Below are 26502 nucleotides of genomic sequence, written 5' to 3' on the forward strand. Positions count from 1 at the left end.
AGGCAAACGCATACAGATACACGTGACACATGAAAATAATACTCAATAAAATATAAACTGCATAACATAAAAAACAAACTATTTAATACCGAGTTAAAAGTATATGAATTTAAAGTACCATTTTTACCTCCAAAATTCTCACGTGTGCCCGAAATAGAATCGAGGAAATTATGTAAAAATAACGAAATTGTTGGAATGTAGTTGTCCTCAGGAGCTGGCGGTGGCTAAAATTAAATTAATGGCGGTAGACTGGTAAAAATGCTAATCCAAGTGCGCGTCATTAAAGCAAGCTTGTATACAGCGATCCTCGTTTTCCCCTCTGCTATTTTGCATTCTAACACAGCAATTAATGTCTCACTGAATTGAAGATAAACGCACAATATAAAATTTACCTCCCTTTTGAATCGCAACGCTCTTTGAAATGTTTCTATTCGAACTTTCTATCGTCTATCATGTTTCCACAGAGTTATTAAAAGCAGGTGAACGTAATGGTAGAATGTAATTAAAAAGCGAGCTCTCTGCGTTTGATACCGAAATTATTGAATCAACCATCCGCGGAAGATGCACAAAATGGAACGGGATGCACAAACTCTTCTGAAGCCGCAAAGATAATTCTAGCTTGGCAGCCTTTTATGAAGTACTTTGATTAAACAATGTGTTCCAGTTTTGAAGAATTTATGCAAATGCAGATTGATACCCAGCCGGAAGCGCCGTTTCCGTAATCGTACATATTCAGGCTGATTAGCAATTACAGCACGAAATTGCAGCGTAGATTTATCACGCAAATAACAGTCCAAAATGCTTGTTAAAGGGGAACGGTTGAATAAAACAATCATCGTTTATATCTAATTTTATATTATATGTCTTTTGCTGAAAGGTTCGTCATTTATACACGTCTGTTCGAAAGAGACAATGGAGCCTTCATTTTCAATAAATTATATATTGAAAGCTGTCTTCAATGCGTCTCTTTTTATTAACCATTTCCTTTCAACAAATCCATTATCTGATTGGACAACGAGCTTGCCCGTTACAATTTCGACAGTTTAATTCCAAAGACGCCCCATTACGCAAATCGAGGCGTTTGGTTAAATCAATCTCCGAAGTAACTGTAATCTCTCCCTCATTCCAAAGAAGTTTCGTATTTGCATTACATTGTTACGAGTTACCGGTAGTTGAAACTTGACGCGCAGATACAGGAACATTTAGAATGACAAGACTAATAAAGCCTTATCACAACTAGAAGAAAGTACTCGACACGAGTCACACTTTAAGAATGATTAATCACCGACAACATCCGGTAGGAGTAGTTTTCGCTCGCGCGTAATATTCGGCGGATTACATCAGCGGATCTACACATCCGAATAAGGAAAAGTATAGCTGATGTATAATTACCGATTCGCGTTAGTCGATTGCCAGACCTAACGCAGCAGCATAGTAGCACAGAGATAACGGCGTAATGTTATCCCGCGGCATCGCTATTAGTACAACGATAAAAGTGACCGCATGGGCGATCGCATGCGATCGATATCGAAAAATATTATCGCTACGTGAGAATTAGCAGGCGCGATATGTAGCGATTTCGTTGCGCGCCACTCCGCACGACATTTCCACTTAAATAGATATCATCGGCTTTTTATAATTTGCAGCGCGAGATTGTATCAACGATTACGCATCTCGCTCTCTCGCGTGCTTTCCTCCCATGCGCGCTATTAGAACGCGCGAGTTGTATCGCGATGAAATGGAAAAAAATAAAAAAAACACTATTATTTGTGTACGTAATATACATATGTATGTAGAAATCAAACGACTGTTCGAACCGAGTAATGTACTCCTCCCTCTTTCTCTCTCTCTCTCTCTCTCTCTCTCTCTCTCTCTCTCTCTCTCTCTCTCTCTCTCTCTACCGAGTTATATCTCGTTGATAGATACGACACCGGCATTCGGCTCGTCTAATTAAGCATCCATATTAACATTTCCAACAGACTCATCAATCAGGTGCCATCAAACTGAAAAATGCAACATACATATAAATGGAATATAATTGAGTGTACTTGTACCGCAATATTTGATAAGAGTTCTACGTACCAGTCGATTACGTACTCGCCAAAAACGACACGGCTATTTAAACGACGTCGGTAACGAAAAAAGCGTTATTAAAGCGCTGTAGTATCCAACGGTAGAACCGCAAAGCGAGCCGAAAAGCGAAATATCGGGCTGACCTTACCTAACATATACGCCGGAAGCTGAATAAAATTTATGGGAATTATACCTCTCAATGGATTTTTGGGGCAACGGGCGAACTGTACGAGCTGCACGTGGAAATTGCAAATTGAAGGGTCGTGTAAGCCAAGTAATAATCTTATTGAAATCAGCACCGGGGATAATTTTTCAAACATTAAAGCTCGAAGGATCGATAACGCGCCATCGTATATTCTCTCTCTAGCGTGCGAGAGAATTTCACGGAACACACCTAAAGACGCGTATTCCTCTCCTTTGAATTGCCAACGTGATATCCCTCTCTCTCTCTCTCTCTCTCTCTCTCTCTCTCTCTCTCTCTCTCTCTCTCTCTCTCTCTCTCTCTCTCTCTCTCTCTGTCTCTCAGCCACTGAGCATAATTTGGCAGACTCTTCACTAACGGGGCACGCGTAATCCTTATAAATTCGGATACATGAGAATTCGTATAATTCTGACGGTGCTAGTTAATGTACGAAAGCGCCGGCCAGGGATCCGCAACGGGCATAAAGCTATCCGGCCGAGCCTTTGAATCCTTTGTGAGTTTAGGTCAGCTGATTATATCCTCGACGGCGGCGGCGCGGCGGCGGCGGCGGCGGCGGCGGCGGCGGCGGCGGCGGCGGCGGCGGCGGAGTCGGCAGAGGCGGCAGTTTAATCCGTCTCCGTTTAATTTGCATCTTGAGCTCCAGTGAGCGCTACGTAAAACGTACGTGATGGCGATAAAAGTCACGCCGTGTTAACGCGACGCCGCGTTAACACGTGCGACAGGACATCTGATAATGCCCATTACGTGCTGCATTCGTCTTAATTAATGCAACGCGAGCTTTGCGCGACGACGAGCGGCCGCCGCGGACGATCTGAGTGTCGCGCACTTATCTGTCGCACTTTGCTTGGACAAACATTCTCGCTCGCTCGCTCGCACCCGGGACAAGCCGCTTTTCCTTCTTGTCTCTTTTTTCTCCGTTTTTGCGCTTACTCGCAATTCCCACGACCGCTGCAAACTTAATCTCGCGATGAGATTGCCGCGACGTCGATCTCGACTCATGGCATCCTGGCCAGCTGATCCCCCGCATTCTCCCCCTCATTAATCGCTTGTGCTGCGCCGGCATATATTAAGGAAAAAGTTGGCGCGCTCCAAGAGTTTCCTCGGTAGACAATCGTTGCCCGTCGTTCGAGACAGTCACTCGCCGAAGCGGCGTATGAATACGCATTGGAGCCGTACACTTACGTAAGTCTCAGTACTTTTATTTTCTCCGAAGTCGCGGCTAATTTTCCTCCTGCTGATTGTGCGTATAATATGTATATATATTCGGATAGCGACAGTATGCGTGAGTATTTGTGATTATTATAGTGAGAAAAAGACAAATGAGGAAAACATCTATCTAGCTGCAGACATAAGTCGACTTTATCTTTTGAAGCGATCTGCAAAATTGTGGAACCTTTCGCGATCGATTCTCGCGGTCGAAGGAGATTTTTGTCAAGTTGAGTTAGCATAACCCGCGCGCGCGTCTTACTTGTATCGCTAAATTTACGTAACTTGTAAATCAGACTGCGATTTTGTTTAATTTATTTTTACTGCAGAGGAGGAAGGTCATACACACACGTACGTATGTACGTACACATGTGTGTATATATATATTTATATATATAGCTTAAAATTTACGACTGTACAAATTCCGTAAAACACTTGTCGGTACGAGTCTCCTCAATCAATATTTCACAGTGATTTACGCTCGAAAAGAACTCGCGCGGGGAATAATGGCACACGGGCGAATAAGTTCGAGAGATTTCGTCGTAGGCAGCGGCTAAGGCGGAAGTAAAATATGAAAAGGGATACGAGAGCGGAAGTACCGGACGAACGGGCAAAATAAATCGCTTGCTTGTGGTCTTGGCATTTGTCCATCTTTTAGCGGACAGTAAAATTAGTTGATTTTACTCGGCAACTTCAATATTCCCTGACAGATTACAGTCGTGGAGACGGGACGGGGCCGTAGCATGCAAAGTCCAAATTGAATCTTTAGCTTTCAGAGAGGACAAAGCCTCGGCTGCTCCACTTCTTATTCTTACTTTTGAAAATCGTGCAATTTTGGTATCACATAGGTATAACATACTCGCGAAAAGTGCTTTCAAATTTCATTTCAAATTTTATCTTATATTCTCTGGCTCTATAAATATATTTGTATTTTCTGATGGATACGTACATTGACGTATAAATAACGTAGTTTGACATGTCTCTCTTTTTATCTCTCCTGCTCTCTCTGCTTGAAACAATGAGAACATTAAGTGAGGCTGCATTTTACAAAAGGCTGCAACAGTTTTTACAGTCGAGTTAAATTTGTCCCGACTCGGTGTGATAGGAAATATTTTAATAACTAAGGGAGAAACGCCGGGGAACGAGAGTGGCTCGAAGCAGCGATAGCTGCGACCTCGTAACCTCATTCGGCAAACTGCCTATTTTCTGCTTCCCGCACACAAGGATTGATTCTTGTTCTTCTCTTTTTTAAGACCACTCAATTTTAAGGGTTGCCTAGAGAACCAACCGCGCTTCTCCATGGTGAGGCAGCGATGAGGCTTGTGTAATCGACCCGGCAAGCCCAGCTGTACTTCCCCTCTTATCAGTTACAAGGATTATCATCCATAAATAGATGTTCCCGCTATCTCGATGGAATCTCTTCCAAGGGACCTCAAGGGAATACTCAAGGGAGTCTGTCTGACAACGTGCGAGTGGCGAGCGTTCTGCTTAACAGCTTGATCGAATTCGCGCGACCGCCGCGATAAGAATAGAATAGAATATATCGCTGTCGCATACAGATGGGGTACGCATCGGATCGCAATTATTGTAATTACTGCTCCCAAATGGGACGTTTCTTTCTCTCGCGAACCATGCTCGATTAATTGCGCCGAGCGTCGACGTCATTCGTGCGCGGTGCGCGCACTTTCGTGTACAGCGCATAACAGATGAAATTTGAATACAGTGACAAATTGTATCATTATGTTGAGACACTGCGATACGTCAAAAACAGTATCAATCGTCGTTTGCATTATTGAAAGCTTGATGAATATTACAGTATTTATGCGCCGAGGCCGCTGCGGCGCTTTCGTCATCAATATGCGTATTCCCATGCTCGCGCAAACATGTCCAATGTTGCACGTAAATTTCTTAATTACTTACTCTGTTACTCACCCAAATTACTCAATTGCTACTCAGCCGCTTACTTCGCTCCTTCATTCATCACCGCTTAGGCTAATGAGAAGGGGCGAAAAAGGGGAGGGAGAATACGATCGAAAGGCGAATCGCCGCGTGTAAACGCGGTTGGCCTTTTTTTGCTGCCTCGTTTTGACAAACGGCAAATGGGCGACAAATTGGTGGCGTTGGTGGGAATCGGGCCGGGCACCTTCTTGCCCGCGCAGCGTGCATCTAGTTTTTAGCCGAGAGCAACTGCGCGTCGCGAGTATTTTTACATGTTATGGAATACGGTCGTTAACTTTTACGGCGTCGTAATACGTGTCGTAAGAATTATAGTTATAATACGAAGAAAGATACAGTGTGCGAGAATACAATATCGCCGGTGCCGTAACCGTGCCACGCTGTGCCGGCAAGTATGAGTCAGCGCCGTCAGACTGTACTTCCCCCGAGGAGCATTGGAATATTTCTCGGCCAACTGCGATAATATTATCGTATAAATATTTTCAGCGTGTCGCCTATGTCGCCAGACGTTATTACGCAATACCTGCGCACACGCTTCCCCGAGGGTGCGCAAATCTTCTCCGAGAAGATCAAAACATCAGCCGATACTCTAAGCTAAGCACCGTCGTAGCACAGCACGGACAATTACATTTCGCGTTGATATTTAATTGTTACCGTAACACAAAATCGGGCCGTGACTCCACCGAAGCTGCCACGTAGATAGCAGCGCCCCGGTCGAGAGCATATCACGTCGAGATGGGGCTTAAATGTCGGGAATACAATCAGGCTCGGCATTGCGAGCAACCGGCAGAAATCATCCCTTCGCCTGATATAACGCCCGATCGTAACGCCGATAACAAATCGCCGAAAACATATTGCAGGACAATGGAAGATAAAAACAATGGCGGGATCACGCTCCAATCGACAAGGTCCAAGCTGGAAATCGAATCTGGCAGCTCCGCCGAAAGTATCGCGAGCCCCGGAGAGCCCGAAAACAGGCGGAGAAGGAAGACCGGCTGGGCCGCTCAGCGCGTGTTCGTCACCGCGGTGGACCTGATTAACCACGCATTGATAATACTGGTGACGTCGTATCTTGTGTATGTCGCCAGCGATCGGTATTCCGTAACGAATGTGCACATAATCCTCTGCACTATTGGGGTACGTATCAACCGCTCTCGTGATACTCGCGTTCAATCTGCCTCTGTGCTCGTCTGTGTTCGTCGGTCTTAGACCGTTGTAATTCATGCAATCGGTAAAAGGTCGCGTCGCATATCGGTCGAGCGTTATCGGACTCGTAAACCTCGCGTAGTCATGTGCGACCTTCCTGACAGTGCTTTGAGAAGGAGAGAAAATATCAGTGGCAATTAAAATACCTCCGGTGCAGCCAGAGGGATTTCACACATGATTTCACGCAAAATCCCCGCGACGCGATCGACAAGAATGACGCTCGCCACTGGGAATTTATATTCTTCGCAACGTACGAGAATTTTAATGCCCCCTCCCACCCCTCCTTCCCCACCCCCTCCCCCACCTCCCTTTCTCCGCTGTATCACGATAACACGGCTGGGGGAATCCTGGGTATATATTTACATTCACGCGCCTGCATTTCCGAGTGTTTGCATTCTGTATGTACATATTGTCGCGCGTCGATGTGAATAATTGCGTCCTAGCTAAATAGTCGTCAAGAATGATTGACCGATGGCTCTGTCTGTTTAGAAACATTTTCCACGGCGTGCAACGCGCGCGACGTATGCCCCGTTGTACACGCGCGGCAAATTTGTGCAATCTGTACAAGCATATCAAATTCCGCTTCGCCCCACGGGCACAAATCAATTGCGATAATTAATTTCGCTGTATATTAATCTACCAATATTAACACGAACACATGTTCGAGCTCTCAGTATTAGGAAGACCTCTCCGTGTCTCTCTCCAAGGGCTTTCTTACCCGAAAAGGAGAGAGCGAGAGAGAGAGAGAGAGAGAGAGAGAGAGAGAGCCCTCTTAATTTCGCGCGGTTACATGACTCGCGGCGAGGCGGCGCTTTCGGCGGGACTCATCGAAAATGTAAAGCCATTTAAAATTCCGAGCGAGTCTCGATGAATAATTTACGCGCGATGTAACAAGCACTCTCAAGTTGCTCGAACAAACAGAAATAAGAAAACACTCGCTCGCGCCTACAGCACAGCGCGCGCGCGTGCACGCGGCACGTCGGCGTCGTCGGTCCGTTAATCTTCCAGATACAGCTGCGGAAAAATCAGACGCGCGTGTCTGCGCAACGTCTCGGGTCGTCGGCCGTACGTCACGCGAGGAAAAGTTCAACCGTCGCAAGCTGAATTTTTTCGAAGCTCTTCACGTCCGGGACATCTCCATTTATTAGATATAGCTCATCGGCATGCATCCGATACACACGCCGAGCCGATCGGGGAAGACCCGTCGACCGTGTTAGTTACGTTCTTCTTTAAACTCGCATCAATATGCGAGTTTACGACTGCGCTCCAAGTAGCTCTTATCTTTTCCTTGTAAGAAGAGCCCGGTTCGCTTGCGCGAGCACGTTTCAAGTGCAACGATAATTGCGCTGCTTATCCGCGGGAAAGCAGAGCTTAGGTACAGATGAATCGTCGATCTCGGGGCCACCTTAAGCTCCCGCGCTTTCTCGCGCTTTCTCGCGCTTTCTCGCGCTTTCTCGCGCGCGCCTGAATATGTCTCGCCACAGGATTCTTCTCTCTTTTTCCTCCTCGCTCCTGACTACAGCGGAATGGATGCGATTATTAATTCTCTCCTGCGTGTCTCCTTCCTTTCTCTTCCTCTCTCTCTCTCTTTTTTTTTTCCTTTTCGCCGAACACGACTCGGTGCTGTAACAACGTCTGGGCACGTAGCTTCCGCGCGGGAATGTACACCTTCATCCTTTGTGCGGAAACGAATCCCACGTTTGCCATTCCAGATTTCGTACGTGTTCCATCACTCTTTGCATGAATAAAACATTTTATTCGGCCCTCGATATATTCGCCATTATATGTTGACAAGTCGAGGATATTCGATCCGGGAATGGACGGGGTGAAAAAAAAAAAGAGAAAAGGAAGGAAACGAAAAACGCAATGCTAAATACCGCTCGTTCTAGCGAACAGTTTCCTTATTCGGTGAACAATATGAAATCGTGGGTTCTCGTGAGACGGCCAAGTCGTAGCGCGTCCGCGTAAAATCCGTATCGAGCGACGATTGCGCCCGTCCCCGTCACGGGAGGCAAACAGGGAGGGCGGACGGTAAGGGGGAGAGAGAGTTTAGGGCAGATAAGATGGCCAAAGAACTTGTAACGACTTAGCCAAACGACCTTTCACGAACGAGCTTCCACAGCCTCGCTCACGAATCGATCTTGCGCTCTCCTCAGTACATCCTGCTGATGTCGGAAGCCATCCTGGTGCTCGCAGGCGAAAACATCCTGACGAGTGCGTTCTCGCGCCGGGCCAACAAGAACATCCACTGGGTGCTGCAGGTGCTCGGACTGATCTGCAACCTCGTCGGCGTCGGCATCATGTACAACGCTAAAAGCGCGCATTTCCTCTCCGTCCACGGTATCCTCGGCTTCTCCTCGCTGGTGATCGTGTTCGTGTTGGCGATCTTCGGCTACCCGGTGCTGATCGCGGTGAAACTCCGCAAGTTCGTACGCCCGGTGGTTGTCAAGCTCGTGCACAATTTTCTGGGCATCGCCTGCTTCGTCCTCGGTATGCTCGCGCAGTGCACCGGCTACCAGAAGAGATTGATATACAGAGCGACGCAGATAGAGAACATCGACACGGCCCTGTTCGTTCTTACGGTGGTGATCATGCTATTGTCCCTGAGGGGCGCGCTTTTTTCTCTCGCCAGCCAGACCCTCGCTCTCGTGAGGTCAATTTGCCCCGCCGTTTCATCATACACGGACGTCGTCGATGCGTCGAGCTCCACGTTCGGCAAGTCGTAAATATATCCCGCGCTATTTACTTACTTTCTCTGCAGCTGCGAGGATAATTATCAATAATTAGAATGCAATATATCCTCAACGGTGCCTTCCAGTCATATTGTTGCATTTGTGCGATTTTGCGACAGGATACAAATGCGCGAGTACGTGTACGTGTGTGTGTGTGTGTGTGCGTGTGCGTGTGTGTGTGTGTGTGTGTGTGTGTGTAACATTCGGTAAAAACTATATTAATTAGGTAATACGATACATTAGAGGAATTAATATTTATTGATAAAAGCTCGAGTTAAATGTAGAAATATGATAACGGGGAGATTTTTTATATGACGTGTAACGCGTTACCAACCAGAAAGATCTGAGCTCGCAGATGAAAAAAATTTGAAATACAAAATAATAAAATTTTGAGCGCGTTTCTCTCCACGTGAACGAGTATGTTCTTGCATTGGAATTAATGGCGGCTATATGCGACGTGCTCGAAAGGGAGAAATATTCGGCATGTTACGAAAATAAAAATAAAGGATGATGCATGGAAACGGCATTAAGCTTGCTAATAACTTCACCGTATAACGATTATAACAAAAGTTCACGGCGACGTTGATGTGGAAGAGAAAGAGGGAAAAAGAGAGAAAGAATAGCGCGCGCGTACGAGTGATTACCACCCGATATCGGTGCAATTCGACGTCGCGAGAGTATTGATCGCGAACAGAATATCCCGGAGAGAATGATTTTCTGTACATTTGGCGCTTTCTATAGAGTATATATATATATATATATATATATATATCTATGTATATATGACGTTTCGAGAATAAAAGGAATTTTTTTCATGTGAAAATTTGTTACATTGTCTAGATCACATCATTGACTAGATTACGCGCAGAAGGGGGCAATTTTATGAAAAACGTGTGTATCAAGTACGTAATATAATATTATTCATTATATATTCATAGTAATGTAATTCATTGCGTTGAATGTGATAGATGTACTCGTGTGATATCATAATATGTATACATATATATATTTCTTTTTTGTTTGTTTTAATGTGAAGCATAGAAGAGAGTAATTGTGTGATTTTTCATGAAAATCTCTCCGAGTGAGACAAACATTGGATATCAAATGCCGTCTATTGTGCGCACGAAGCAGAAAACTGGCTCATTACACATTAATTTAGTGAAAATATTATGCTTGCATTCAGAGTAGTTTAACTCAAAACCATTTGGATTGGAGGCGGCAATTACTACTTAAATTACACGTAACAAACCATTGTCGAGTTACGTTTCGGTTCGTCATTCGGCTGAATTTGCCTCATTACGTCCGACTGTTTAATGTAGTAATTGACATTTTGTTGCGACGAGTGGACACATTATCCTGAAAAAGTAGCCGGAGCCATGAAAGAATTCTCCTTGTCTTTTTGGCCGCGTATTCTCGCATGTAAAGTATCTCGCGAAGGGAAAATCCGCTCTTTAGTGGCGGAGATAATGTTATTACGAAATCGAGTTGCGAAGTGTTCCGCGCACAAGCATTCGGTTGCAGCGGCGCGCCATTTTAGCTTCTGACGGCGTATAAACGAGAAGTCAAAGTTTAATTAGACGCAAAAGCGCGGCACAGTCTGAAATTTCGAAAGTCGTAATTTCTCCTCGCCGCCAAACTGCAGTCTGCTTCCCATTTCCTGCACGGCGAATTCGGTTGCATTTGATGCTTTGGTTAATCGGATCAATCTCATCGAGCGAGAAACAGTTCTGGTGCTTTCAAAGTGTTCGCCGTGAAGGACAACACGCGATCGTAAAAAGCGCGAGACCGGACGAAACTCGGAATGAATGTTTGCCCGAATCTCTTTATTAGTTTACCTGTTACTTCTACAGGCAGGCAGCGACTTCTGAGCATTTCGAAGGGAGAAGAGGACGAACAAAGACAGAGAGAGAGAGAGAGAGAGAGAGAGAGAGAGAGAGAGATAAATGAAAAAGTTAAAAATAAAAATTGTGATCAAATCTGAATTTGGATAAAAGTTCAACGATCGCAGTACTTTTCGCATTCGCTACCGCTTTTCGGCACTGCAGCGCTGATTTCATCAAGTATCAACGTGTAAAGGGGAAAAGATGAAAAATCAAAAGTAAATAAATAATAAATATATAACAATTGGGAAATAATTAATTAATTCCTATATACCTTAGTATTTGATCAAATCCATGCCGAGAGCGCTTTATCGGCCGTAAAAACGCAACTGAAAGCCGCAGCTCCGATTTTCATCGCATCGCATGAGATCGAATGAATGCCGATTCATTTTTCGACGGCGATTGTGCGTTTTATTTTGCGGGCTACTTGCGCACCTTCGCCGCGTTAAAATCAATCATCCGTATAATCGATGAGCACATTGCGCGTATATCGCGGGCGAGCGCGATGCGGGATCATACGGCGCGGTAACGCGCATCGCGAAACTGCGGACGCTGAGAGTTCCGGATCGCGGCGATTCCGCAGCGGACAATCCGCCAGGGTAATTAACGCAGCGGCTGTATAACGTAAAACGCGCGTCCGCGCGCGATAATGCCGGGAGAGTGTGCGCGGGACTCGAGTGATATTTATACGCGCGTGATAACGAGCGCAAGAAGAGCGGCGATATTTATTTGCGCGCGATACTAATCGCCGCCGCGCGCGTATCGCAAATACGCAACCGGATACTTGACCGTTCACACCGAGCGCGCTTATCCGCGATAAGCTTATCCCGATTATGGCGATTATTTACTTGCGTCGCCGTAGAAAATGCGGAAGTGTGTCAACGATCACGTTAATTGCTAACGCGCGCCCGCCTGTCTCGCTCCAGCCCCTCCAGCCATGATTTTCTCTTTCTCTCTCCTTCGGCCCCTTTCCTCGGCGATCTTCGACCTGCCTCGATGAAGCGCGCCGCCCCATTTTTACCGCAGCGGGACGAGATCTGCCAGGTCGCAGATCGAGGCCTCATGAATCATTCATTACGGATTAATTCGACGCGCAATGTCTGTCCACGCTCCGCTAACGCGAGAGCATCCCCGTCCATCCCGTCCGTCCGTTTTCCTTATTGAAAGGATAACTCGCGCTGTTCTTCCCTGGGATTTTGTGTTATTAAATCCCCCTGCCGGGTGGCCGTAATAAGCGGCGTTTTAAAATGCCCAGCGCTCGAAAGTTACGCGTGCGAAGCTGCGGCGGCGGAGGCGGCAGTGGCGGCGCGGCGGTAACGGCGACGGCGGGGAAATTAAAATTCTCGTCGTTTTACAGCGAGAATTTCAAGGCGTCATTTCTCACTTTATGCAAATTGCTCGCGGTGATATTTTATCCCGTGACAATTCCGCGCGAGCGTCCTCGCCGAAGTGGAGAAAGCAGGTCGAAGTTCAACACATTCGTCGATCTTCGAGAGAAAGCGTCAGAGCGCTGCTTTATCATAATATCATAATATCACGTGGAATGACGGCGAATCACGCGGCAAAGGGAGTAAACGTTTGTTGCAAAGTCCCACCCGAACGTTGCTGCCCCTGCTGCCCCCCCCTTCCTATTTCGGTGGGATTCGTGCAAATGAAGTGTTATTTTATGCAATATTGTCGAACAAACCGTTTAATCTGTATGACGCTGTGTGTATTTTTCAAAGAGCTTTTATCCCCCGAACGCCCGAACGCACGTAGACGCGAAATGCGATTTTTAAATATAATCAAACGGACAGCGTGGCAAGTTGCACGTGCAATAAATGCACCGTTGTGCCATTATGGAAATCACATTATGCGTTATTTGCGTTAAAACTTAAAATATTTCAGTCGCAATAACCGACATGCTCCCGTAATGTAGTTTATCGTTAATTAACACCGAGCAAGTATGCGCCGCTTCATCGAATTAATCATCGCGCGCTGAATTTCGCGTGCTCTCTAAAATCCTTCCCACCATTTTTCCATATATCATCCATATTCGTTCGCCGCAGCGCACGTTTATACGACGCTATTCTGTATCGCGCGCGCTAGATGTACAGGGAACACATAATCACGTAATGCCCGTTTTTTGCATGTAATTTTGCATGTTTGCCCGAAACGTGTTATCCTCTTTTAGCGTTTTTACAAATTACGTCGTTATCCGGATAATTACGGCGATGTTTCGCATTAGATTATATTATTCCTTGTCATTACATTTATACCCTCAACGATATCCTTTAATTGTGACCAAATGGCACGCATATTGCGCAAAATAAAACGTTTATTTAATGTGCATATTATTACTAAACATATCATCGCCAACAACGGTAACAAAGCGCTGTACATTTCTGTGCGATATACCAACGAACGAGTTAAACGACCTTGTTTCGACCCGTTTGTATGAATAAATGATGCTCACTGCTAATATCTTTTCTGTTATCGCTGTCAAATATATGGAAGCAAAATCTTTGTTTATGTTCTCGCAATTCGATCGATTGCTCATTTGTTTTCAATTAATAATATAATATATCTCGCCGTTATTCGTGCAAAATGCCAAAAATCATGCAGTTTTCTTATTGGATTTCAGAGAGCCTTTTTTACGCTCGAGAAATATTTAATTTCGCTTAAAAATTTATCTTAATGAATGAACCGAATTCACAATAGCTCCGATCAAGTGGATTATACTGTGATACAACAACGATTTGTTATTCAACGGAGGGGGAGCCTCCTGGCCATATCGGTATCCATCCATCTCTCAGGTTCGTTTGCCGAAAATCACATTTCGCAGAGCGAAGGGAAAACAAGACCCGCGCTTTAAATTGACTTACGCGCGCATCTCGTTTGCCGGCTTGCAGATCGCGCAGCGACGATTGTTGTCGCAGCAGCAGTAATCCGCCAAAAAGTACCTTTCGCCGGCGTTTCGCCGTATCCCGACGCGCCCTCTGCTCGCCACGAGTCCGCATAATTTACGAAAATGCAGCGGCGCGCGTCCGCGTCACCGTCGCCGTCGCCGTAATTGTGTGTCTACAGATAGATATTACCTGGAAATATATAATACAGCGCACATCGCGATATTCCGCTATTTCGATTTCCGGTAGCACACGACGCGCACACACGCACACGCAGAAATGCTCGCCTCATTTTGCTCGCCGCGCCGCGCAGCGAGTCGCGTGCTCCGTGCCGAACTTGAATTATGCCAACTTTTATGACCGCCGCGCGCGGGAACGCGGACGCGAATTGTACGATCGCGTGCGTGCGCGCGAAACAAAGTCATTTAAGACTTGGAGCATATGCGAACGCCGCTCCCCTATTGTGTGCGTCGAGCGAGCGCGCACGGCTATCGCGCGGAGTTCGTCCGATTAAAATGCGCGTCCCTTCGCGCGTCGGGCTAACAAGTCACGTTAGTCACGATCGAAAACATTTTAGGGATACTTAAATACGCACGGAGCGCGTTGTCATCGAATGATACACACATACTACGCGTCATAGCGCGTAACCGGATGATGTGAGAATACAAATTTGTATATTACATCGCGTAGAAATAGTAAAATTTACACGGACGGCCGATTTCACAAAGCGAAAATTTACATCATATTTGAACGCAGTTTTCATACTGAAACACTTCGGACGTTTTTGCATAATCGAATACATCGTAGCCGGACGAGAAGAGCTGGCACGGTACTTTTGCGGTGTACGAATGTTAACATCTTGTGGGAAAATATTTGGCGCGCGCGCGTTTCACCGAGGCGTATGACATCAGTGCGGAGGGATCGGGGACGCTCCGTTTGATATCACATTTCCGTTCGATTAACCGATCGTCTCGAATGTCCTCGTCTTCCTGCGTACACGGCTGATCGCACATGGAAAAGTGATCCCGATCTATCGCGCAGCGCGGAGACGCGCTTCTCTCCGCGTTGCGCGGTCCTTTTTCTCGCTCGTCTCTTCTTAGCGACGCGAATGCCTCGGTAATAGTTAATCCCGAGCGGGCAGGCCGATTATATATCAACAATGGCCCACACAGGTTTTCGTCCAGCAAGTTGCTCGCGACATACGCGGACTCGCGTCTGGAAATACGCCGACGTTAAATTATCCCGCGTGCCTGAAGTTACGGCCGCGCGCCCGTATCTCGCGCGAGAAGTGTCGAGCAATCGATCCGACGGCGTGCCGGGAGAGTGAGTGAGAAAGATATAGAGAGAGAGAGAGAGAGAGAGAGAGAGAGAGAGAGCGACGCGATTGCGCCTTGCTCTTCGTGTTGAATTTGGCGGACAATTTCTGGTTTGTCACATCTAGAGCGTGTCCACAGTGCGACGCGGCTGATTTATACAAAACTGCGGCGCGAAATGACACTCGTCTCGCGTAGCTCGCGGGGCCAGAGGCAGGGTTGGAGGGGGGAGAGGGGGGGGGGTGGGATAGGTACACAAGGTGCGTAAATACATTGATTTTATCGCGCAGATCGTGACGAAATTCGCGATATTACACGGTGCGCGCGGTGCACGTCGAAATGCGAGAGCGTGATTTATCGAAACAAAGTGTAAGATGGTTGATATTAAAAGTGGCGTACGCCCGTCGAAAGGTCACGCCGTTGATAATTGCCGCGACACGGGCAAGTAGGAGGGAGGGGGCAGAGTGATACGACACGTATAAGATATCGGCCCCCCCCCTCCCCACCTACCCGTGTCTCACGACGGTCTTTTTATCGGTAAATAACCTAACAAAGCGCTTATGATTCAAATGGCCGCAAGTTATAAATTCGCTGTCGAACGCGAGTAAAGGCCATTACGAACAATACGCTCACTTGACAGATACTCGCCAAGCCGAGACACGTGTCGCGACGTGCGGCCGGGTGGAGCTAATGTATGTCGGGCGGGTAACAATGTTGTAATTGTACGCGACAAGCAGTTAAATTCGTCGCATGAATGCGGCCCAATTTGGACTCGTCGAATACTTGACAAGCGGGCGCACTGTTTCAAGCAGGCGGCTTAATAACACGACGCGAGCGAACTTGCGAATAACGGCCGGGATTTTATCGCGCGGCTGATCGAGCGGCGAAAATTAATTAAACGACTAAAGGACTCGAAAACGCGGAGAGGCTGCGTTTCAGCCCCGCCCGCCGTCTCTCGCGAGAGACTAAAGACTCGCCAAGTCGACGGTAATATATCGCTCGATCTTCTAGACCGTCGGAGAGACTTCTTTCGGCGAAAGCCGAAAGAAGAGAGAGTAATTCGCATTACCGCGTCGCATCGATCTCTCCCGTTAATTGCGAGCCGAACGCCCGACCATCCGCGACAGATATCCAGCTGGTAGCTAAAGTTAAAGCGTCGGATATTCGATAACAAAAGTCGCTCGGGTGATTATGCAAGTGCGACACTTTGAGAGCTCGCATGTTCGAACGGTCGCACGGAAATCCGAACGGACGTGAAAATAGCGGAGACGCGGCGAGATTGCGCGCAGGACGATCGATCCAGCCGCGGTCGAATGAATATTCTTTCGAAATTGATGATTAATAGATTCACTTTCGGAGCACGCCCCCGGAGCACGGGGGAGGGCGCCTTTAATCAACGCAACACTCTCTGTGCGTGCCTTGAAAGCGTTGAAATTCGTTCGGAAAATGGCGCGGGCGGGCACGGGGAATTCGCGCAATTGACCGCGTTATTTAGCGCCAATGTAGTCAGTCAAATCAGCACGATCGAGAACGCGCCGCACGCGGCGCGCGTCGTTCCGCGCCGGAGCCGGATAAGAGACGGGGAAAAACCCGCCCCCTGTTCTGTTAATCCCCTTTTCCGGGCCGTCTCGTCGATGCGTTCCGCTCGCAATGAGAGTAATAAAAGCGGGCTCTCGCAAATTCGCGCGATACAGAAGCTGCGGGGGGGGGGGGGAGGGACGAGAGGAACGCGCGCGCGTTCTCTCCGGCGCGAACGATACGACAGCATCGGGCGAGAAACGCGAAATGCATCGCACGGTCACTTCGTACGCGATGCATGTCGGTACGTTGTCGCATTTCGCCTCGTCGTAGTCGACACGTCGACATTTCGAATACCTTTCGTAGACCTCGGCATCTCGGGGATCTCGCTTGTACAGAGACAAGTCTAGCCGACATTAGAAGTGCTCTTCCTCGAGCCAAGTGCCATTATGCGATGTGCCTCGCCTCGTGCGAGCCAACTCGAAGCCGTTGTAGAAGGTAATAATACACTGCCACCGAAACCGAAGTAGGACGGAAAAATTTCACCTGTTATACCTCACCTGTTATACGCCTGAATGTTTCGCCGCTCGTCGCTCGTTGTTTTAATTTTCGCACAAAGGGAGACGCTAAAGTTACCTTTCAATTTGGCTCATTTGATTTATGTTAATTTAATTTAAAATTCTTTCACGGGAGAGAGGGAGAGAGAGGGAAGGAGATGAAGGGAGACACCGAGAAAAACGAACGAGCCTGTTTCCCGCCGTAAAATATTAAGGGAGTCCTTTCCGGAAGAAGCGCGAATTGAGAAATTTCATCACACTGTGCATTTCCTTCGTGGGAAAAAGTTTCCCCCAGTTAATTATCAAATGTCCCTCGAGGGAGGACACACAGGCGGTGGGGGGGGGGAGGAGGGGATGAGGGGGAGTTTAATTTTAAAGATTTCGTACTTAACGCTTAGCGACAGTTGACGCGGGGCGCGGGCTACGCGCGCGCGTATCACGGCGCCGCGCGAGTTATACGCGCGTCGGAACAAAGCCAAATTACCGTAAATATCCGCGATCTCCTTGTCCAATTATTATAATTCGCTATTAATTAAATCCCGTAACACGACTACCAATAATAATGCGACTGCCAATTTATCGCGCTTATCGCGCTAATTTACAATTAGAAATTAATTACCCACATACCATTACAGCCGTTTAGCCGTCGGATACAAGATGCGTTCTCCACGTGCCTGCCAGCAGCCCGTTGCCGTAATCAAAGATTAATTAACTTGATTTAACGAATGCGCATACGCGCTGCTCGGGTTTTAACGTATCGCTGCGATTGCCGCGAGAAGCCGCGAGAGCTAATGGCGTATAACGTGCCACTCGCACAGACGCGCCGGCATTGTTTCGCGCTCGCGCACGCAATGTTGCACGAAATTAGCGAAGTTCCGAACTGATTTTCCGCGAATCGCGCACTCTATTTCCGCGCGCGCACACCGCCCTTTGCGTACATATTTTGGGATCGCCATATCGCGCAGATGTAACACGAGCGGACAGCGATGAAGTTTCGCGTGTCCCATTGAACGTTCCATCGGCGTGCGTCGACGCTAATTTCCCCGCCGATTGTTGTCTCCGCCCTTCGCGCGCGGAAAGTTTCTCATTGCGGTTGGCCCTCACGTTTCAGATTGTTTGGGGATTCTAGGGGATTTACGTTGCGGCAACTTTTCCGCTACGTTCCACGGCGGGAAAAGATGTAGTTAGCGCGGGACCCGCACAATCCATCCCCTCCGGATCAATTTCTAACATGACGCACGATCTAAATGCCAAATTGGATCTACCGTTTGCCAATGCGGCCCTTTTCCGAAACTTTCGCGGGAGATTGATTCGGCCGCGCGCGCTTTGCGCGTTGCCGAGTCGGCTGGTCGGACGAGCAAATAAACAAACAGACCGGGATCCGTAAAATTGGATGCAATCTTCTCCATCTTAGAAAACACGAAACAGATAACAGAACAAATCAGACTCACAGCTTACCGCGAAGGCCGAGGGCTCCGGCATCTGTTTTCTTTTCGTCTTTTCGTCAAAAGGCCGATAAAACACACGGGCAATCAAAGCGAGACTTTTCATATCCGAGAGAGAGAGAGAGAGAGAGAGAGAGAGAGAGAGAGAGAGAGAGATACACAAACATGACATTCCGCCGCCGCGAGTTTAACATTCCTCTTTTCCTCCTCCGCCGAGTCAAACGCTTGACTGAAAAAACTTGGTCGTTGCCTTTGTTTCCTTTCGTCGCACGTTTGTAAAAAACAAACAGGCGCAACAATGGGGACTGCTGGGCTCGCGGCTGCCAGCAGTCGCCAGTTATTGTCCACCTACGGGACGTTTCCTTAATTCTCATAATCTTTCTATATTTACCGTAGATTCCCGAGATTTACCGGATTTTGCATTTCAATGCCCGCCAGCTCTCCCTCCCTCTTTTCCTCCCTTTCTCTCTCTCTCTCTCCCTCTTCCTCTCCCTCCCTCTCTCTCTCTCTCTCTCTCTCTCTCTCTCTCTCTCTCTCTCTCCCCCTTTCTCTCTCTGTATGTGGCTGCATTTAACACTTGCTCTGGCGTTGATCAATATATATATATATATATATACATATATATGCAAAACGTAAATTTCGTGGCTTTGTGAGCAACTCCTACTAGAAAATCGTATCTAGCAGGACACTCTGTGCTCAATGGGACGTATTTAGCGAGCGGGTGTGACGCGGATATCGTATAATGCGTTATGCCGCCGCCGTTATGCCCGATACACTTGATAGTCCCAAGTTAGTTCAATTTACGGGCAAGGCCACCGACTTCGTGAACGCGCAGTGTACCCTCATCTTTATCCGCATACATGTACACTAAGCTTCATTAATACCTCGCCAAGGGGACACCCACACCACTCTCGGTGTGTCCGCAGTTTCCCACTATAGGGGAAATACGATGTACGACAGGGGTTTTCCTACCACGAGCGGGCAACCCCCAGTGAGCACTCCGCGGGTTGCCAGTAAGTTACGAAGAGAAAGAGCAAGAGGAAGAGAAAGAGAGAGAGAGAGAGAGAGGGGGGGGAGAGAGGATCGGGAAGATTGCATGTTCAATGAAATTTCGACATGATTTATCGTCGGGATACTTCCTGTTTTCTTTTGACTTTAATAAATGCCGCCGTTCTCTCTTGAATTCTCTCTCTGTCTCTCTCTCTCTCTCTCTCTCTCTCTCTCTCTCTCTCTCTCTCTCTCTCTCGCGACTTATCGACCCGTTCTTGGCAAAACAGGCAGACGTTGTATCATGAGAGAAACATTTTTCGCAGCGGTCGGAGAAAAGGAGAAAACAATTTGTACAATTTTCGGATATCGCTTATTTCCCTTTCCCCTTTTTTCTCTCTTCTTTCAAACAATGCGAGCATAGTTTTTCATTATTTTTAAGAAACTCGTAACGCAGCCCGGCGGAGATTTATATATGGAAAGATTCGTTTGCTGAATCGAAGCGAAATGACTAATGTAATACGGCAGAAGCTCTCGGCGCGGAAATTACGGACGTCCGAAATTGGGATGAACAAAATCAATAACGTATTCATAGATAATCTCTCTTCGCAAACGAACGGCGACGTGCCGTCCGACTTGCCTCCGGATCGCGTTGCAGGAAAGGACGGCGAAATTGTGGCGGAGCGCGAAATGAAATGGTTATGTTTCATTGGCGGGAGCGACGTAACCCGCCGCGCGCTGCGCTAATGGAGTGATGTCTATTGAACGAGGCAGCGCGATGAGTGCCGGCGCTGGTAAACCGACGGACTGCAAATATTGGCGGCGCTTTGAGCATTTGCACAGGGCATTATGAATTTCGGTCGGATTCTAACAGCGCGCCGCGCCACGCCGCGCCGCGCCGGTCTATCTTCGCGAGGGCGTTCCGTCGCGCCGGTAATTCAGGCCGACGGTGAACTTTAAATTGATTTAGCGCACCGCGTTCCGACGGATGTTTTTTAAATGCACGCGCCCGGCACGCTTGATTTTTCGTTATTCGATTTGGCGAAAAATAAAATTCAGTTGCCACAGCAGGCGCGCGAGCCGATGTCGATGAGCTCGCGCGCGCGCACCGCCATTAACGAATCGGAATAGAAAAGGCTCTCGACCTGTTTCCAAGTCGGAGCCTGTTAAACAACGCCGCTGTCAAGCTGTTAAACATGTCTCTCTCTCTCTCTCTCTCTCTCTCTCTCTCTCTCTCTCTCTCATGCTCGTTCCGTCCCTCTCTCTTTCTACGTTTCTCTATTTCTCTCTCCCCATTTGCCTCTCCGCCTCTTTCTCTCTGTCACCTCTCCTCACCCTCACTTTCGCATGCCGCGCGCTCGAAAATTAATATTCATCGAAGTCGCGCGCCGACGATAAATTCTGCTTTTTCGGAATTGCGCCACGGGGAGCTTTTTTTCATTGTCACGTAATTAATGCGCGCGCTGGAAAACGTGTCACGGAGGTTGCGCGAGTGAAAGTGCGTGCGAACGCGCGTCCGATATTCCGCTTGCACACAGGCAAATAATTTCCTTTCGTTACCGCGCATACGTGTGTGTACACTCTTGAGCTCTTTTCATTAATATAATTCAATTATCCGGGAAATTTTCTCGACCCGCTCGCGATGCGAATCGCTTCAGTTTGACACGTCAAAGCCATACTGGATTGCGTCCTTCAATAACTATTTAATACAGCACGAGTGCGGCCGATCACTCCGCTGATTACAAAATAACAAGATTGTAGAAATTGTTTCGCTTCTAAACACACGCACGCAGTATGCGCAAAGTCGAATTAACAAATTAACTGTTAGAATTAATAAATTAGAAGCGATATAACTTTCTAATATATCGCAAATATTTCCGCTATCGGCCAGCAGCGACAATTCATTTGTTTGATATTAAATCTCGCTGTTCGACATTTCTGAAGAGTTTTAGATTTTTCCCACGTATAATATAATATAATGATTACGTACGGACGGCGAAACGAAACGATTTTAATGGCACGAAAACCACCTTGCGAGCACGACAGCGAATAGAGAACGCGAAAGCGTAAAGGTTTTATTCAACAAACGCAATTGACGCAATTAACTCCATTTCCCCAATGAGACGTGGAATGCATTTTCTTACGAGTCGCGCTAAACGTTCCGGCTACTAAGCGCTCGCCGCAAAAAAGGACATCGTCCATCGATGAAAGTTCTTGCCCCGCAAGCAGACCCTATTTACCGCAATAGAGGAGGAAGAAAAAGAGCGGTGAAAAAAAAAAAAAAAAAAGAAAGAAAGGAACACGGATACTTCTAACCGAAGACCGGCAACCGATCGTACATAGAACGACGATTGAGTTTCCGCGGGTTCCAGCATTATGGCGTAAATTCGCGAAAGTTCGTGCGAACCTACGAAATACCTGGTCTTTTAAATGGCAGCTCTCTTTACACTCGAAACTTCGTTCGAAGGTGAAACCCGACTTATGCGATAAAGAGACGCGAGAAAACGCGAAGCGGCGCAATCGTAAAATTACGAAGGAGAATCGGTCGGACGATTCCGCCGCCCGGTTGTTCTCGACTACTTCGCCAACTTCTTCGCTTATTTCACAGGTCGGCACGCGCTTCTTGTTGATTTATTTGGTCGTATGCGCTTTAAACTAAAAATTATAATATCCCGAGCGTGCTATTCGACTACGTCGAGGCTCTCTCTCTCTCTCTCTCTCTCTCTCTCTCTCTCTCTCAACATTCTTCCACTAAATTTCAGCGCATACGACCCGATCGATTTTCCAGCGATGATACGCGCGACATATTTCGCGAGGAAACATTCATTTCAGACGATTCTTCACTGTTTGTGTTATACTTTTACAATGCTACCTTATATGCATAATTTATACGCATGTTCCGACAAAAGTGGACGGAGGGACTATGTGTAGCGGAGATTAGAGTATTCGGTAACTTCTCGTGCACCACGCAGAAACTACTTGTATAATTATGATACGGCCAGCACCTAGCTCGTAGAATAAACATTTGCGAATCTGAATTCCTCTAAACGATCGGTGTTGGGCAGCATTTTCATCGCTTGGCACGGATCGTATCGAGTTGGGAGAACTAGCATTTGAACTAGTTAATTCCATCAAACAATCAGACCGGTTTAATTTAATTCAACGGATCGGGCAAAACATGATTTTCTGTTTAACAAACAGTTTTATATGTCAAAGCGAATGTTTTTTTTTTTTTTGTTTATTTCTCCCTTTTTTTTTTTTTGAAGCGGAATGAAAATCGTAGCAATTTTTATTGTGCGTATGTGTAAAAGTAATAGCGCAAATCGACGATCATACAGAAATATTGAAGGCATAAGAGTCCTATTTTTCCTTTTTTGTTTATTTTTCTCTTTTTTTCCAATCGATTTTCGAATGTGCGCAGAGGGTTCATATTACACGCACGCTGAAAACGTGGCGTTTCGAGAATTTTCAGGTAATTTGGTGAAACAGTTAATAACGTGTATTGTATGAAGTGCCTCGTTAGCAACGCGTTTCATTTCGATGTAGATTATGTTTTTAATTTGCGCTAAACGCTTCTTAACGTTGCCACACTCATGATTATTATGCTCGCGCCGGAATATTCCTGTAAGTTGATGTATCCTCGCGAGCGTATGCAAATATGATCGCGCTGCATTCGCTTATAATCTTCTGTGTGTATTCAGGCCAGCGGCTTGTTTAGAATCCTTGAGGATTTGCTCCTCGAATCTGGGTAATTTGTATCCGTGTTATAAATGTATACGTGCATTATCTGCTCTCTCGAGCACATTGAATTATTCTTATGTGAGACTCCGCCGTTATCGACCACAACGTTTTCTTCTTTCTTTTTTTATTTGCGAAGAAATATTGAAAAAGAACTATCGGGAAGAATTAATTCCGCTATTTACAATATTCATGGGCAATTGCTTTGTGGAGCACGATTTCAATTTACTGAAAACGTCGGATTGGGGAAAAATTGGATTAAAGAGGGAATTTTTTTATCACTCGCGATATGCATCTTCCTCCCCTCTTTCTCTCTCTCTCTCTCTCTCTCTCTCTCTCTCTCTCTCTCTCTCTATCTCTATCTTGTCGTCTGAATAATATGGAAAAAAAGTCCGGAAATAAAATTATCCGTTTCACGAGGCTCGATATTATAACTGGCGGCAGTAAATGTAGCCTATAATTCAATGCGATAAGAAATTAACAATAATACACACCGAAATGGTCGAGAGCGTATAAAATGTGACAATCAATTTCCATCCCCTTGAAATAAAGCATCGGTGAAAACGTCGCTGATGAGAATAATGTATAGATCGTATCAGCAGCGACACACACATACACACACGCGTGCACACGTGTGCGCGCGCGCACACGCATATCGCGCGTACGTTTATCTCGGCTGGAAATATCGCAATTAGACGAGCTTTTCAACCAATTTCAGATCAACTCATTCTTCACGATCGTGCGCTTCTTCGCGTCTATATTATTGACGCGACGCCATCGTATCGCCTTTCTCCGTTCAACGCGCAGAACGTCTTCTCTCTCCGCAATAAATACGTAAACGCACTCGATACGGATACGCCTTTCCTTTCTGCTCTCGGTGCTCGTATCGTTAATATTTATTTGAAAGTTAGCAGACGCGGTGTCCGATAAAGTTTTACCGAAGTCGCGTGCATCTTATGCAATCACGATGAAATTGGAAAGTTCCGGCAAGAGGATTGGTCGAAGGAGCAGCAGATCGCCGGGATCCTAACCGAGTTGCCGGATTACCGGGTTTGATGCGACATTCGTAAGGTATCCTGTCGCATCGATCCTTATTGACGCGCGCGCTCTCTTTTCTTCCTCCTTCCTCTCTCTCTCTCTCTCTCTCTCTCTCTCTCTTCCTTTCCCTCCCAAATTCTTTTCCTTTTTTCATTCTTGTTTCTCCTATTCCGAGATAGACAGCGGAGCTTTATCGCAGAGATCACATCATATCTGAGCGAGTGCACGGAAATATAATCGCGCCGTTCTCATACATCTCTCGTACACATTTATGGGAAAATGCTTGTTTAGCAAGATGTATTATCTTCACCTTTGTGCGCCCGAAGTAGCGCGCGTGCGTGTACTCTTTTGAAAAATGTTTATGCAAACTCGGGCGCTCTCGAATCACTACCATCACCGTGAGCTCTTTGCTCTTGAAAGATGACGCATCTTCTTTGCGGTGGTCTTAGACTGGCGCAAGCCGTCTTCTACCATGTTCGGCCGCTCGTGCGCGGAGCGGAAGCTTAGCGAAAAATCAGTTTTTAACAATATCGATTTTCGGCCTGTCCTTCAAAGTTCACCGCGAGATATCTGTATGATTCACGTACGGCGAGGAGCGGGCGGAGAGGAGGAACTATTTATGCTCGAAATTGATGCACACACATGCGCGCGCGCGAGTTTCACGTTACCTGAATATTCCCGCGATGAATTATTGGGTTCGTCGTGCAACATCATCGTACGTACATCGTACGTACGTTACCCGTTAAAAAAGAATATGCCGTCGTCGGCGAACTCTCTCTAACGGGAAATTTCGAAACGCAGCTAAAGTTACCGGCTAAATGCCATTAACTCGACAATCACTGAAGCGGCAACCATAACTCGATGACAAAATCATTCGCGCAACACCTGCAGGCGAAGTTATAGAAATGCAAATATGGAGATGCAACGCATAATATCGCGCCTCGGTGGACTGGTGAAGCGAGGTCTCGGCGATTTTCAAAAACATAATTTGCGGCTTGTCAAAGGTGCGCCCGAGTCGCATTATCCGTCGATCCGTCGTTCCGTCGAGAATCGCTCTCGCTCTAAAAATAGATATATATATATATATATATATTTAGTGACAAATATTGTCTCTTTCTCTCTCTCTCTCTCTCGCTCGCTCGCTCGCTCGGTTCACATTATCCGTTAAATTCGCCGTGGCCGCAATAACGCGCTTTTCCTCCATCCTTCGCATTTATCGCCTAATTAACAGCGCACCATCGCCATCAGCACCATCGACGTTGCCTTCTTCGTGCGTAAACATCCACCTAATTTGCTGCGCAGCCCAATTTAGCGCATTAATGTGTGTCGCGCAAATGATATACAATCATGAAGCACCGAATTATGCATGCGTGCTACTTACGCGTGGCGGATGCATTTATCTTCGCCAGGATGTACGCTACCGGATTTTGTCAATTGCGTATAGACCGCGTATAGGACTTCCTATCCCAGCGACGTTGATCCTTATTGCCGTCGGTTCGCTCGGCACCGCGCCGGCACTTATAACGTCGCGCGAGCTCTCGCTTCCAATTATCCCGGGGCATCGATTCGGATCTACATCTCTCAGCGACACGGAGGAAATTCACCGGAAAACCGGAATGCTCGCGAGTCGCGCGACATCCACCAAAACGACGAGTGAAAATGACTCTAGAAAAAGGAAAAGAATTGGCATTTCTATCTTCTAATCCTCCTTAGCAAGCTACCGCTTGCTTCGCATAATCTCGGATCATTGATTCGGCGATTTGTCT

At 46.8% G+C, this 26502-nt stretch overlaps 1 protein-coding gene across 2 annotated transcripts; it reads left to right on the top strand.

Annotated features, from left to right (window-relative positions):
• The first annotated feature begins 3273 nt into the window (after positions 1 to 3273).
• Positions 3274 to 9901, top strand: LOC105188876 (cytochrome b561 domain-containing protein 2). Of its 2 annotated transcripts, XM_025307944.1 has the most exons (4): positions 3287 to 3457; positions 4735 to 5045; positions 6298 to 6574; positions 8800 to 9901. In XM_025307944.1, exons 2-4 carry the CDS (start codon positions 5041 to 5043, stop codon positions 9367 to 9369), a joined length of 852 nt encoding a protein of 283 aa, XP_025163729.1. In that variant the 5' UTR covers positions 3287 to 3457; positions 4735 to 5040; the 3' UTR covers positions 9370 to 9901. The 2 variants fall into 2 exon arrangements, with proteins under 2 accessions (XP_011148865.1, XP_025163729.1); XM_011150563.3 differs by lacking the exon at positions 4735 to 5045 and having other exon boundaries at positions 3274 to 3457.
• The last annotated feature ends 16601 nt before the right edge of the window (positions 9902 to 26502 follow it).

The sequence above is a fragment of the Harpegnathos saltator genome, unplaced genomic scaffold (genome assembly GCF_003227715.2).
Source record: "Harpegnathos saltator strain DR-91 unplaced genomic scaffold, Hsal_v8.6 scaffold132, whole genome shotgun sequence".
Taxonomy (NCBI): domain Eukaryota; kingdom Metazoa; phylum Arthropoda; class Insecta; order Hymenoptera; family Formicidae; genus Harpegnathos; species Harpegnathos saltator.

Bases quoted from the DNA above. Each gene is read 5' to 3' on its own strand.
- LOC105188876 (XM_011150563.3), top strand. From the start codon at position 3,429: ATGAATACGCATTGGAGCCGTACACTTAC. The intron at 3,458-6,297 runs GTAAGTCTCAGT...AACATATTGCAG, and splicing joins CATTGGAGCCGTACACTTAC to GACAATGGAAGATAAAAACA. The intron at 6,575-8,799 runs GTACGTATCAAC...CGCTCTCCTCAG, and splicing joins TAATCCTCTGCACTATTGGG to TACATCCTGCTGATGTCGGA.